Source organism: Natator depressus, chromosome 3, assembly GCF_965152275.1.
Source record: "Natator depressus isolate rNatDep1 chromosome 3, rNatDep2.hap1, whole genome shotgun sequence".
NCBI classification, from domain to species: Eukaryota; Metazoa; Chordata; order Testudines; family Cheloniidae; genus Natator; species Natator depressus.
Genome location: NC_134236.1, coordinates 195,409,816 through 195,424,948, shown reverse-complemented (window position 1 = coordinate 195,424,948; position 15,133 = coordinate 195,409,816). Strand labels below are relative to the sequence as shown.

General features: G+C 42.6%; 1 protein-coding gene across 1 annotated transcript in view; it reads left to right on the top strand.

The window, feature by feature from the left end:
• The window catches only part of LOC141985463 (uncharacterized), a 29,688-nt gene extending 14,917 nt beyond the window's left edge, over positions 1–14,771 (top strand). Inside the window, exons 3-10 of the mRNA XM_074949604.1 lie at positions 1,497–4,475; positions 5,841–7,577; positions 8,654–8,719; positions 10,466–10,566; positions 11,237–11,301; positions 12,034–12,185; positions 12,484–12,636; positions 14,091–14,771. Coding sequence (XP_074805705.1) covers positions 1,514–4,475; positions 5,841–7,577; positions 8,654–8,719; positions 10,466–10,566; positions 11,237–11,301; positions 12,034–12,185; positions 12,484–12,636; positions 14,091–14,428 — 5,574 coding nt within the window. The 5' untranslated portion in view covers positions 1,497–1,513 and the 3' untranslated portion in view covers positions 14,429–14,771. The remainder of the gene's footprint in view (positions 1–1,496; positions 4,476–5,840; positions 7,578–8,653; positions 8,720–10,465; positions 10,567–11,236; positions 11,302–12,033; positions 12,186–12,483; positions 12,637–14,090) is intronic.
• Positions 14,772–15,133: the final 362 nt, after the last annotated feature.

The window sequence follows — 15,133 nt, the reverse complement described above, 5'->3', positions numbered from 1 at the left end:
CATGGAAGTGTTTGCGTAAGTACATGTTGACCACTTCACTCCTTGTGGATTGTGTTTGCCTTTGTGACACCTTTGAATCTAAGTGAAAGGTCATTTTTATGACCTTACCTAATGCAGACTGATGCAAGTGGCAATTCACCAAGACTCATTTGTTTCTCAATGCTTTCCTCTCTAAAGCAGAAGTTTCTATAGATTAGGCAGTCTCCCAAAAAAAGCAGCTTAACTGCAGTCCATGTGACAAAAGGCATGTCTCCTTCGAATGCGTGGTGCATCCAAATGGATTCCAGTGTAGCTGCGAATACTAAGGTCCCATCATGATCTGGGTAAATTTGGATGTGCCAAATATAGTTGCTCGGTAATCTGCAGATGATGCTGCAACTTGCAGGCAGTTAGATCGCTTTAACCTGTTCTTCAGACGTTGGTTCATATCACAAAACCACTGAGTAACTTATCTCCCTGTTCAGCAGCCATTTGGGGTTCAGCCACCCACTGGCAGAGGCAGGGGAACATGTTCTCTCACTGTTTTTGCTTCTAGATGCTGTCAGTTCCTGCCACCAGTGTCCAAGTCCCCTACCCCCCAAAAGTAAAATCTGACTCCAATTTACTAGAGAAGCACTGGATCACATGGAGCACTGCTTACTGATTCCATTTCTAACCTTATTGACCTCTGAGTACCTGACTAGCTCTTAAAGTTTTGTACAGCTGGGAAATGAGTAATTCTTAGAACCATCCCAGGACAGGAGGTAATTTTTTCCTTAAATCACAATAAACCTAGATGTGGATTGTCTAGCTTTCCCTCTTCATCTATGAATTGGAAAGCTTCAGAGCTGCACTCTAGGGTGTGATCATTCTATAAAACCTCTTGGGTATCTCAAGCCCCACCCATGTTAGCCTAAGACTTTTTTCTGAGGTAAACGTATGTTGACACAATCATTTATGCCGGCAAACCTTATGTTGCTCAGAGGTGTGAACATTCCACCTTCCTGAGTGACCTAAATTATGCTGGCATAAGCAGTAATGTGCACAGTGCTATGTCAGTAGGAGAGCTTCTCCCGCTGACATAGCTATGCCCACTTTTTGGGGGGGTGGATTAATGATGTCAATGGGGAGCTCTGTCTTATTGGCATAGAATGGCTACATGAGAGCATCAGTACAGCTGTAAGCTCACTAGTGTAGACATGGCCTTATTTTCTCTCTCTCTCTCCACTTCCCAAGCCACAGCAGCTGAGCCCAGATCCTCAAAGGCTTTTTAGGCACGTGACCCATTGATTTCAATGGGAGTTCAGCACTTAAATATGCCTGAGGATCTGGGCCTTGGCTCCTACTCAAATTACTTGCAATGGAGTCTTATAATACACCTGGCCTCTGAGGGGAAAGGTGCAGGGGAGGGTGAAGACTTCTTTTGTGCAAAGTGGGAAAGTGGAAATCTTTCTGAGATGATTTGGGGGGCCGGGGGCGGACTTTAGCTTGAATCTGTCTCTCTAATTGTCTTCCAGACCTGGGGCTCCCTTGGATGTTGGTGTATGTCCCTGTGAGAAGCTGCCATAGAGTCCTGAAGGAAAAGCTTGGGGAGTTTTCTCCTCCAACATATAACCATTTTCAGCTAAATATTTGGTGCAATTGGACCATATGGGCAGGTTCCAGAAAACACATAATCATTTATATCAAAGGATTTATGACCACTGAGGACTGTGACACAAATGATGATAAAATCCTATTTCAAGGAGTCTCTTCATTAGTAGAAAACGCTGTAATCTATGCTTGTTGGAACAAGAAGATTCATGTCTTTGCCACCTATGCCCGGGCTGTCCATGTAGTATTTCTGAGGAAGTATTCTTCAAACCCTAGAAACAAATACTTTAAAGGAAAGTATTATATATTCAAACACCGTGACATTGACTCCTCTTCTGACGATATCTTAGCTTCTCAAGCCCCTGTTCCAACATCAAAGAGAACTAGTCACAGCACTCCCAGATCTAACAAAGTATCAGTAATATACCATGGAGAGATTTCGGATGATACAAACATTAGTACAGCTTTAAGTACTGAGAATCTTAACAAAAGCCTTAACAAGACAACTGTACTTAATAACACAGGGTTATTACAGGTAGGGGGTGAAGGTCAAAATGTTGAAGTTCTTGAAAGTTCTCTTCAGCTTAAACCTCAGCATGATGCAAAGTCTCAACTTTTAAAAACCGAAGCTCATAGCTTGCTGGAGTCTCTCCATTTGTCTACATCAATGGACAAAGAAAAGAGTCTTGGCATAGGAAAGTCTTTTGGAAGCCTACCTCAAACTGCAGTACCTGATATCTGGGAGTTGAGACCCGCAGAGTGTGAAGAAGTCCTGGTGGACTTTAGCCAGGTGTACAGGCCAAAAAGTCTTCCAGGCTTTCTTTCTGAGACTTCTTACTTAAGTGTTTCTCATCTAACTGAACCCTTGAAATCTATGGAGTTAGAAGGACCAGAAAGCAGAATGTCCTTTTTACTCACTAGTTTGAGGCAAACTAATATGGAAGATTTACAACTGAATATAAATCCAACACCTCTGAGTTACCCTGTCCTGGCCTCATATTTGCATTCCATAGCCCATGACAGAGTGGAAACCATAGGAGACAAGAATATTGGCTCTACCCCTTCCCAAAGTCTCAGCAGGGTTACCTTGGTGAAGGATAATCTTTTGCAGTCCAACATCTTGGCTTATAAGGTGGTGAGCAGTCCCAGTGATAGCCTTGTGAAAGGTTCGCTGCCTAGCCTCCGAATGACTGGTCAGGATCAAGTTGTGCTTGGTGATCAGTCACAATCTGAGACAAGGGGAATGGATAAAGCTGGAAGTTACCAAATAAGCTCCACTCAGAGGATCAGTGGAGAGAAGTCTGTAACTGAACTGGATCTGAGAACAACTACCCTCAAAAATATTAACCCTCTTGATGTTTCTGTTCTGGAAAGTTCTATGGAAGTCACTGACCAGCTGAAAATCATGTTGGTTACTGCAGCACCATATGGTTTGTTAGACAGCAAGTACCATTTGAGGCTCCAAAGCAGTCAACATGTGGATTCAGCTTCTACAGAACTAGAAAGCATCCTTCCAAGTACAGAAGTGTCCCTGCATCAAGCTGCTAAAGTAAATGTGTCAGAGGTGCTCCATTTGGGTATGAAAAGCAGCCAGCAGGTGGGCCTGGTGATGGAACTGGAGCCTCTTCCAAGTACCAAAGTTTCTCTTCCTCCAGCTGCCTCAGAACTAGAGCTCATCCCAAGTATAGAAACCTCCCTTCCTGTTTTCCTCACAGAACTGGAGCCAGTCATCCCCTTCCCACATACAGAACCATCCCTTTCTCCAGCTGCCTCAGAACTGGGCCCTGTCCTCTTCCCAAGCACAGAAGTGTCCCTTCCTGTTTTTCCCACAGAAATGGGGCCTGTCACCTCAGCACTGAAGCCTGTCACCCCTTTCCCAAGTACAGAACCATCCCTTTCTCCAGCTGCCTCAGATCTAGGCCCTGTCCTCTTCCCAGGTACAGAAGTGACTTTTCCTCTGGCTGCTATGGAACTGGAGCCTGTCATCCCAAGTAAAGAAGTGTCCCTTCCTCCAGCTGCTCAGAGAGCTAGTGCACTTAGAAACGAGCTCCATTTGAGAACAAAAAGCGGCCGCTACATTGACACTGACACAGAGCTAGCTCATATCCCTCTAAGTACAAGAGTGCTGCTTCCTCCAGCTGCTGAGGAGGAGGACCTGTTGGAAGGCGAGCCTCGGTCAAAGCCACACAGTGACTGCTATGGGGCTCCAGCTGCTACAGAACATAGACATGCCCTCCCAAGTACAACACAGTCTCTTAATTTCTTTCTTCAGGAAAGGAAAATCAGTGTCCAACAATCAACACTGAAAGGTGAGAGAGAGTGTGTCCATGAGGCAGAAACTGAACGACCTGGAAAGGCTGAGGAAAGGAATTTAATCACAGACTTCATCTCTGGCACCTTCTTCTCAGACACAACTCAGCTGCAAGCCTTAAAACCAGAACCTGAGCTTGGGCTCCTCAGATCCGAGGGCCATACAAGTAACCTTTCTCCTGTAACAGAGAACCTTCCTAAAACCCCCTTAGTGGGAACGAGGCCAACTAGAGTAAAGCAAAATGAGCTCATGTTTAAAACTGGCCTTATAGCCTCTAGCACTAGGGCTACTCCACCTCTGGAGCACGTAGCTACGAATAGTAAAGTTAAAATGACTGAGCCTGTAAAGGAGATGAGTAACACCCCACTGAAACACACATTCCCAGATACCACAAAACATCACAAAGTGCAGCAAACCACTGAGTGGAGCAGTGCCTCTCGGAGCTCTGCTACTCCATCTAGTCATGCTCTGACTCCAGCTGAGAAACTGGCACCGAAAGAGAGCGTAGATTCACATTCTTTCCAATCCTCTTCTGCTCGCGCACCTGCGAATGCATCAACTTCAGAAGCAAGAGTCCCCCTGAACTATATTGGTATGTTTAACATTTACTGTGTATCTAGGTAAATTTTTGCTGTCTCTTGGGGTTTAAATCATGAGTAACCATGTGGTTGGGTTGAGGAGTGGGGGATACTGTGGATTCTGTAGCCCTCTGCTGTTATAACTACTTAGCAGTACTACAGCATGATATTTGATGCTGAATTAGAAGTTTCTGTACACGCTCATCTGATGTCGAATGCTTATGGCTGCCATGCAAAGTATGCAATTACCAGCTTCCCATTATTCTTGTTAATGAGATCAATTCAGCAGATGAGTCCAAGAGAAATCTTGAAAAATAAGGGCTTCTTTGCACTAAATGCAATATAGTTTAGGAATTCTAATGATTGAGATTGTGGAACTGACATCCCGGCTCTAGTCTAAAGCAACAGTCAGGGAGTTGTGGTTTTGAGTTTCATTTTGTAACTAGGCAACCCGTGTGCCAAAATTCTTCCTCCCTCCCACCCACTAGTCCAAAGGGCAACATGTCCCCTTTTGACTGCCCATCTTGATTGGTTCTAATAGAATAACAACTTTGTTTGTCTCTCTCCAATCTAATTTTGGACTACAGTGTTCTTGTGGCTCATGACTGGCATTACTGGAAGCGTGATCATTTGTGCCCTCTTGTGATCACCAAAAAGGGTGCTCGATGAGCTCTATATTCTTCCTGCCCCTCTGCAGACTTCTCATCTTCCCACCAATCCTGGGAGTGTGAGACTTGTTTGAACTTATGTTGTTCCTCACCAATCCTGTCTTGGGTGTCAGTGGCAAAGTTTCTTACACTAAAACCTCTTTGCTACTGCCAGATCCTGATGACCTGGGGGACAAATTCTTGCTATCCAGCTGGCATGGTTCTTGGTGGATATTGCCAATATTAAACAGAGTTGGCTGAAGAGCAAATATTTGAGTAACTTGATTTGTTTCAATTCATCAAGCAAATGATTTACCCAGCAGTCTGTCCAACTATAGAGCTGGTGAAACAATTAAAAATTAGACTGACAAATTGCCTCTGGTCATAATTAATAATTTTGACCAGCTCTATCCCTAACCATTAATTTTCTTCAAAATTAGGAAGGAGTAACTGAAAAAACAGTGCAGAGACCTGGCAGAGCCATACTGGTTTGCATAGCTAACAAAGAGCCCCAGTAATAGTTTTATTCCCTCTTTAAACTTTTTTTAACAATTTAAAGCAGGAGAGAAGGTAGAAAAACAACGTAGCAGTAGGAATGCACTCAGACAGGTCTCTTCCTATGATGGAAGGAATCGGCTTTGCTTGTAAACAATGTGGGTTTTTTAAAGTTTCTACAATGAAAATTGATCTTCATTTTTTCTTTTCCTTCCACACGTTATCCTTCCTCCTCAGTGCCACAATTACCTTGGTTGTTGCTGTATCTTCCTATAAGAAGTTGCCACATCACCTTGAAAGATGAAATTGGGACATTTTCCCCGCCAGCACATAGTGGTATTCAAACCAACATCTGGTGCAACTGGACCATTTGGGCAGGCCCCCAAAAACACATCCTGATTTACATAAAGGGATTTCAGGGGAAGGACGATTGTGATGAAAACACAGATAAAATAATTTTTCAAGGGGTCTCGTCAAGTGTGGAAAGAAAAGTAGTTTATGCTTGTAAGAACCAAGGTACTCTGATCTTTGCTACTCAGGCTCTGGCTGTCCATGTTGTGTTTCTGTCCAAGGGCAATTCCTTAAACCATGAACGCAAATATTTCAAAGGACAGTATTATGTATTCAAAGACTATGAAACTTCAAGATCTACAAATGATACTCAAGAGCCAGTTCAGAAAACAACTAGGAAAACTAAGTACGGCAGTATCCGATTCTACCCTAAATCACCCATAAAACACTACAGAGGTCTTCTGGATTTTGTAAAGACCAGCACAGCTCATAATGAAAATCAACTGCTTAACAAGCTGCCTATGGTAGACAAAGAAGGTGGGGACAAAAATGGAAGCTCAACGAGACTAGAAGCTTTCTTAAGGTTTGTTCTTGAGAACAACACCCACATCCCTCTCTTAAAAGACATGGACGTGACCTTCAGTACTCACGACCTGAAGTGGCAGCAGTTTATGAAATCTTTGGGTAATGAAAACAGTAGTAGAAAGTCGGAACGTCTTTCTTCCCTCGTGGTAACACCAGCATTAAATATATTGAGGCTAAACATCCAAAATAAAGAAGAGCAAACTATTGCTTTTGGTAAACTTATGCACAGGCCAACAATCCACTCGAACCTGCTCTCTGAGCCTCTTCATTTAAAGAAGCCCACGAAATCTGTGAAGATGCAAAGTGTCAAAACAACAAAGTCAGTAGGACCCCAGCACAGCTCAGCCACTCTCTGGAGTCCAGCTAGTATGGAAGACTCACAGGCAGATGCAAGACAAGCTGTAGATAGAAATTCTACTCCTCATCGTGGTTTGCAATCTCTGCAGGGCACATGGGAAGAGCAGAGCATTCGAACGACCTCTTCTCAAAGCTTTAGAGCTGCATCAATCAAAGACGGAGAGGTGCTCCAGTCAAACTGTGTGAACAATGAGACAGTGGCCAGTCATCCTGCTGCTTTTGTGGAAGACTTCCAATCTAATGCCAGGCTGAGCAGGGATGGTCAAGAAATAATTAGTCAGCTAAAGCATGTGATGAACTCGGAGAGAAGCATTAAAGACCATCATATTGAACATCAAACACACAGAAAGGGAAATGACAAAGGTGATCTGTACACAAAGCCAGCTTCTGCCCTCAAAAATGTTAAACTTAACTTTGAGCCTCTTACTTTGGGAATGCTTAAAGTTCTTGAAACAGAGTCCATCACGGTTACTGTAGCCCTACACAACACGCTGAATGTCACTAGCAGTTACCACACAGAGACCACTGCTGCTGAATTCAAACCTGTTCTCCCGAGCAGCACCAGAAGCAGCCCATTGGGAAAGACAGCTGCTGCTACTGCACACCTTGGCACTCCAGTAACCCAAGACCAAGAACCTCCACTGATCATGAGCACAAAATCACATCCTTCCTATCCTTCTTCTGGTGGGGTATCAAAGGACACTGCATCCTTGAAAATAGAGCATGAAAAAGATTCCTTTGGTAAGTAAGCAAACTTTATATGGTTAGATTTTTCTACTTGGATTGGCAGATGTATAGTATGTTAAGGTGATAGCCCAGACAGTGATTCTAGTGTCTATGGGTGTGGCTTTTTTATTGCGTCTGAAAGATGCTTCCTATCAGGGTCAGAAATAGCTTTGGGAAGTGTTTGAATGACTGGACATGAAGATTTTCACCATCCCTAATGCTCTGAATGTAAACCACACGTCCCCCTATACACCTCTTCTGTGCCTAGCTGTATCTGAGGAAGGAAGGTTTTATGCACTAAATATCCACGTTCTTCTCTCAGCATTTATAGTGTTTCACAGGACTTGGGCCTACATTTCTGCCATACTTGTTGAGATTCTTATACAGCCTATCCACAGTTAAAACTGCAAAAGTCTGCATTTGTCAGCTTGTTTTCTTGCCTCACCTCCACTAAAACCCACACTTTCACTTGCCTCAATTCACAGGTTTGGTTTGTAACTGATGGGGTTTTTTTCCTACTGAACTTCATAACTGACCTCTTAAGTGGAGGCTCACTAGAGTGTTCAAAAATTTTGAACACTCCTGCCACTTCATGAGGTGGGGAGAGAATTTAAGGCATGCCTTATGGTGCCCTGCAGTCTGGATTAAGGGAGCATGAATATGCTGTAGCTCCCCCATGTGGATGCTGCGGGTGTGAATGTAAATTTGCACTGACTCTAAACTGTGGGGCAGAGTAGACCTGCTTCTAATTTACTGGCCTCTCATTGTGAAGATCCAGCGCATGGTACCAGACTCTAGTTGATAAGTAGAACTTCTGTGTTTAGAACAGTGCTGTGGCACAGCTGCTCTAGCTAGTTCAACGGAACGCTGGAAAACCTCTTTAGGCGTTCAGTGTGTAACTGGTCTTTTTTAGACCATCTCAGGACTCTTCATTGCAGAAGCACCTCAGACTGTAACCTGATCTTTATAAAGCATCACTAGCACAAATGGCCCTTCTGTTAAAGGTATAAGTGAATTGTAAAACTGCATTCTTCCCTTTTAGCCTTCCTCAACAGCTACCAAATTAGCCTTTCTCTCTTTCACCCTGACAGATCTGGCTTCCATCTTCACATCTCTTGAAAATGATACCAGGTTGGAATCCCAGCACAATCCTGGAGGTAACTGATTTGGGCAGGGGAAGTGTTTTATCATGGGTGAGGTTCTGAAACATGAGACCAGCATTAACATTTGATCAGAAACCAGATTAAAGATGGGGGGGAATTAACCTCTTGCTTTCAGCTAATAGTCATAAATTGTAACAACTGAAGACTCGTCAGGGTTTTCTGACTACATAGGAACAATAAAATTGTATTGTGTATACTACAGCAGAATACAATGCACTCTATAACTAATAAAAAGCAGCTGATGCATCTGGGGATGAGGGGGGAAGGAGAAAGGGAGCCTGTATGTGACATTAGCAACCAACTTGTTCCTTTAACATTCTGTGTCTCCTTGGAAACAATTTCTCTCCCTCCTCCTTTTGTGAGTTTATCTGCTCCTGTTGCTTATTCCTCATCTGGAAACAATCCTCCCTAGAGCTCCCCCATTTAGTTATATTTAGGAGGTTGACTCCATTTGGGGAATTGACAGCTATCCTTGAACTCCAAAGGAGCACAGGTCCAGTAAGTAGGACTTCTCTGCAACGAGAGAGAGCTTATTAAGTGGAATGTACCTAGTGGAATGTGCTTTTGGGGGATCAATACCTCTAAGCACCAAGCTGTGACGTTTTGGTGTTAAAACTAGTGCCCGGTCATCGGTAGTTATTTGTGCAGCGTGCCGACGGACCTTCATTTGATGCGCTTTCACTCGTTGGAGGTATCTGATCTCAGTGGGAACAGGATAGGGTGAAGGATGCTTAGTCGCTCATCTGTGCCTTTTTAAAAAGGAAGTCTTGCTTGCTTATGTTAAAGATCCCAAAGCATGATTCCTAAGAGTAGGCTTATTAATTAGAACTGGATAGATACTGCAAAAATCTTCCCTGTGTACTGAAGAACTAGCCTCAGTTGTATTCATGCACTTGTTAGCAGTCGAATGAATGAATGGCAAACTTTCACACCAGCCTGACTGTTGGGAGACCGCAGCTTTAATCTCTTGACTTTCTAAGAGCATTTGAACACCACTTGCTGTCCATGAATTTGAGCCAGAAACGCAATCAAATGATGCTTATCCAGTTGGGGAACAGATATAACCACCTGTGCCTTGCATGACCAAAAGCACCTAAAAAACCCACTATAGAGTCAGATTGTAAGCAATAAACCAAAGAACCAACCTTCCAAAGTACCGTCCAAATCCTAATTTTTTTCCTAATCTACATTCATATATGAAGAAGGTAAATGTCATTGAATAAACATACATGTAACACACATGCATTCAGGTAGTCTTCATTTTGGCATCCTATCCAAATTGCAGTTGCAGCATTCTACCTGCCGAAACCACCCTCTGTGCAGCTTTACTTGAGAAGAGGCAACGTATCCGTGTTAAACAGCTTGTCATCCGAAATGAGACTGTATTGTTGGTCGTGAGTGGAGGGATACGAATCACTCAAAGGTTACATGCTCTAATTTAGAGTCAAAGCGTAAATACTTGCAGAACACTAATATTACTGCATAATAGTAACCGAACTTGTGATTGTCTCAAACATTTTGTTCTGTCTTGGGCACAACTTCTAAAAGCATCAGCCTAATATGGGACTGACTTATTCAAGAATGTTCTTGGCTTAGCTCTTCTGGCTGCGTTCTGTCCCCCTGCTGTGTGTGTTGGCAGCCACAAAACAGAACAGTTACTTAAATCATAATTACACCACTAAATTCAGTACAATTGCTAAGGTATTTGTTAAGGTCTTATTGGGTTTTTTCTTTTGACAGATGTCTTGTTTGAAGTAACTAGTGAAATTGAACACAAGGGATGGATCCCACGTAGTGGAGATGAGCTGAAAAAGGCTCTCATGGAATCCATTAAGCTTCACGTAAGGGGGATGTGTTCTACTAAACTGCTTTGAGACAAGATCATCAGAGTGCACTGTTGCTCTGTGGCTCTCTGATGTCCCAGCTTTCACATCCAGAGGCCTTCTAAATGCCCCTTCCTGGGCGTCCTGCTACCATATGCTAATTTTGTTCCAAAACTAACCCCGTAGTGTCCATTTCAGTGTCTTGCCTCTGTTTCTGACAGTGCTTAGTCTATGGTAAATTTTCAAAGTACTATAAAATTACAAGTTGATTAGAATATGATACAAAGATAAACGTTCAGACAAAAGATCAGCTGACGGCCTTAACACCAATTTTTTAGAAGGAATTAGCTGCTAGGGGTGGGGGCGGGGGGCAGGGGAGGTTACAATTCCCCCTGCCCTTCACATATTGCTGTATGGGAGTCCAAACTAAAGTGAGGTGGGGAGTGGTCTGGCATGGAAAAGGTTGAGAACTAGTCTAGGGGACGGGTGTTCTGCATTCTTTGAAACACTCCTCTTAGATTGGTGACTAACTTTTCTTCCCCAGGCAGCCATCCCATCTGTAGAACCATTAAAATACAGACCTATCTTTGTAAGGAAGTCTGTTTAGAGTAGGCTTGACCACAGTACTTGCCTAAGCATTGGCCATCCCTTTATGAAAATCAGCATTGTGCATTCTGTTCTTTTGCAGATACAAAAGAACCTGAAACTCTTGGTAAACAAAGTCAATGAAATCAAGTTAAAGGAAATCAAAAGGTATGGCTGGCTGACTATAAATCCAATACTGGGTGACACCTACACCCACTCAAAATCACTTAAGGCATTGCATCAATTGCATTTATCTAGAACTGTCCTTCATAAAAGGAAAAATGTAGATGCTAGTTATCTGCTCTAACTTCACCATCCCTCCTCCATCTGCCAATGATCTAGCAAGACTTCTACTTCGGATTGCAAATATGGCTTTTCCTTAGAGTAGGAAAATAGTGTGGCACGGAGGCTTTATTGGTGTGGATTAAAATAGAATGATTCTAAAAGTCCCTCCGAGTTTCCAATTGAAATTTCACACATGGTGGTAGTAGGAGAAGGCCTCTGAGGGCAAGTTGTATGTGGTGTGGTTTTTTGTCTGGCTTTTTTTTAACCCCTTCAAGGACATCAGGTAAACCAAGTTAAGGCTGGTTGAGACTGAAAGCTGTTTAATGGCAGGTCTGTGGCCTAGCAAAAAATGAGTCTAGTGGTTTCAATCCAGCTCCACGTGGAGGGGTGTCTCAATCACAACTCACCAAGAGTTGAAAGGGAAAATGACAAACTCCCCTCTCCCCTGTAGAAATAGTCCCTCTAGGGCTGAGACCTATATTCGAGGAAGAATCCAGTACTTGATCTGTAGATAAATGGAGAGTGACTTCCTGCTATGGAACCCAGTTCAGTAATATATATGCAGATGGACATTTCTCTTCTCAGCTTAGCTGAAGTTACTTTGCTTTAATGCAGGACAAAGGACCTAAAACCAACATTCACTTTCTGGTTACACTTAAAATCAGAGGAAAGGAATATGTCTGTTTTACTCCATTCTCAACTGAATGATCTCATTGGCAAATCTGTGGAAGCTGAGAAGTTGCAGATGTCTTTATTGTCAGTTAGAGGTATGTGCTTTGCATTATTGAACTGTTTAAAGCTGCTGCTGCTCCTTGTAATAGGCTTTACAGTCAACATGATAGATCTGGCTTGTGGGAAAAGGAGAGCTTGAATAAAGTTGGCTTGGATCACTGTATGTATGTGTAACTTGGTTCTTATGTAGCCTTTACATTTTAAAAAAAAATTTGGATTGGGGTGGGAATAACACATTAGTTCAAGGTGATTGATATTTCAAGGAAATCCTCTTTTGAAGAGCACTTGTGTAGCTCTACAGCAGACTTGCTGCACCTGTTCTATCCACTGCAGATGTGAATGAATGCAACTCTGGAATTGGAATGTGTGGTGATGAGGCGGACTGCCTCAATGAAGATGGCACTTACTTATGTCGCTGTAAAAAAGGATATGAAGATCGCTCTCAGACGAAATCTGGCACGCTGTGCGTCCGCATTCCACAATCAGGTAGAGGAGACAGATGAGCAAGTATAATTCTTTCTTTGAATAGTGCTGCATCTTAAATATGCAGCTTTGTGCTCTTGTATTTGAAATGGTATTAAAGTACTATCTATATATTAGAGCACCACAACTGAATGAATTAATAACAATTGTTCAACGTATGCCAAAGGAACTCATGGCCAGACACTTACTGTGAAATGCTCTCCAGGTATGAGTGGCAAAAACTGTTTAGCCACTTACTGTGTAAAATAGTATTTCTCTCTGGACTTTAGTCCACATTGCCTTGGAATTGTTCATATTTTAGTGGAACTATGCAGATGACAGCAAGAAAGGGGTTCAGATTCTTCCAGTGTGGACACCACTCTCTTTGGCATGGTTGCATAAGGCAAAACAGATCATGGGTCAGATTATAACGAGTTAGTTAATCTAATCACTTTGAATGTAAATTGTTAATTTAGCCCCTTCCTTTGTTAGCTAACTTCATAAATTGACTTCTGAAATGTTCATAAATATTTGCCAAACCGTTTACAAAACTAGCTGGCCAGATGCCTTTGCCAAAAACAAAGTCAAATGAAATTGTGCCCATATTCATAAATCCCTTTATTCAGCCAGTTCTAGTTATAACCAAACTACCTTTTGTTATATTGAATCTTTTCCAAAACTAACGGGAGAACAAAATGTACTCGAAATATATCAGTGGGATTTGTAGGGAATAAGTGGGCAGTCGAAATCAATGCCCATGTGCTACCAGGCGAGCTCCCCTGTGAGAACTAGAATAGATAAATTGGGTCTCAAACTGTAATGGATTGTAAGTATTGCTGGTGATTTCTGCCATTGGGGCTCTACCCCATTAAGAGAATCAGAGTAAAATATTCTGCTGGGTCTGGAAACCATTCCTAGATCTAAATTCTTCTGCCAAATAGAGGATTGAAATGAGGAGACAACTGCCTTTTGTCCCAGACTACATAACGTGCATCACCATAAGAATCTGCAATTGGACTTCTCTGCAGCTACAGCAGAGCATAGAGCAGCTGCTTCAAAGGTGCCTGTAATTAATGAGTAAACATACAGTTAATTGACTTAGAAGCCAAAGTCCCATTTATACTTTTCCCCAATAGCTCCAAAGGGAGACAAGGTGGGTTAGGTAACATCTTTTATTGGACCAACTTCTACCTCCTCCACCTGATCGCTAATATCCTGGGAGCTGCCACAGCACTGCATGCATTAATGTCGCCAAAATCACTTTTTTGAAAACGGAATGTGAGCTATGGAAAGTCAATAGGACTTTGGCTCCTAAGTCACCCTGCTTTGGAAAGTCTTACCTAGTGTGACTGCAGTGTAGGGTCATTCTCAATGTGATTTGCCTCCAGACTCAAAGCTCCATCTGCAGTTAGCCTCTCACACAGACCCATAAACTATGGTGTGAGGCTGAATATCTAGACTGTCATCTTTCTTTTTAGGTATTGGTGGCTTCTTCAGCTACATGGAAATTCTGGTAGGTACTACAGTATTCTTCATCTTCATCCTCGTGGTGGTGGCAAGCAGTTTGTGCACAATACTCAGGAAAAGACCCACAAAGAAGGACTCCTGTATTGAGGAGCCTGTTGCAAGTGGAACACCTTCAGCACAGTCTCAACTGCCTGGATCTTCTATTGATCTGAGTACCCTTGGTGACCACCTGATCCTAGACCCTTTCCGGCCAAAGCTCCGAGCCAAGCCCCCGGAATGGACATCACAAGCGCGAACCAACCCAACTGAGACTTATAGAATCTCCATTGAGCAGTCTGAACGTTTGTAAAGCAAACCTATGCTGAAAGTTTGTGTTCTTTTTTCCTACTGATCACCTCTTATTTACAATTCATGAGCTGAAATAGCTTATTCCCTTCAATAGAACTTGAACAATCCTGTATCTCCTTCACTTGTTTCTGTTCACTGAAGTGAATAGTGCTGTGGCTCAAAGAAAATTTATTTTAGTTCTTGGTGGGATACTTGAACCTTGTATTGTCTGGTTTCATATCTGATTCATTGTTGTAACTTGAAGGAGCTGTTTCTGCAAACAGCTGGCCTGTAAATAAAGCTGGTATCTCACTATGCATGGAAAATGTACACCTTGTGTGCTATTGGTATTAGATGCAAGGAGTGGGGAAGGATGGAAGACTTCAGTTAGAGGGGAAACCTGTAAAGGATTATAGTTTAAGCAAGTTAACTGCCTCTTGTTAAGCAAACAAGTCAACTGAGAACCAGAAGTAAATTAAAGCAGTACCAGGGCATCTCTTAACTCTATTGCCCTTGGTCTTCCTGCTACCTGCTTTCTTTCTTTTTTCTTTTTTGTTTTTGTTACCTAGGCACTCTGCAGTCTACCTTGCTTTCTTTGCCATCCAACCTAATCCTCCTATGCATGCTCGAATGTAAAACAGATTTAATTACATAAATGTGGTGTCTTTATAACAAATGTCCCATCTAGTCTTACCTTTACACTCTAGCTGTACAGAATTCCAGCTTT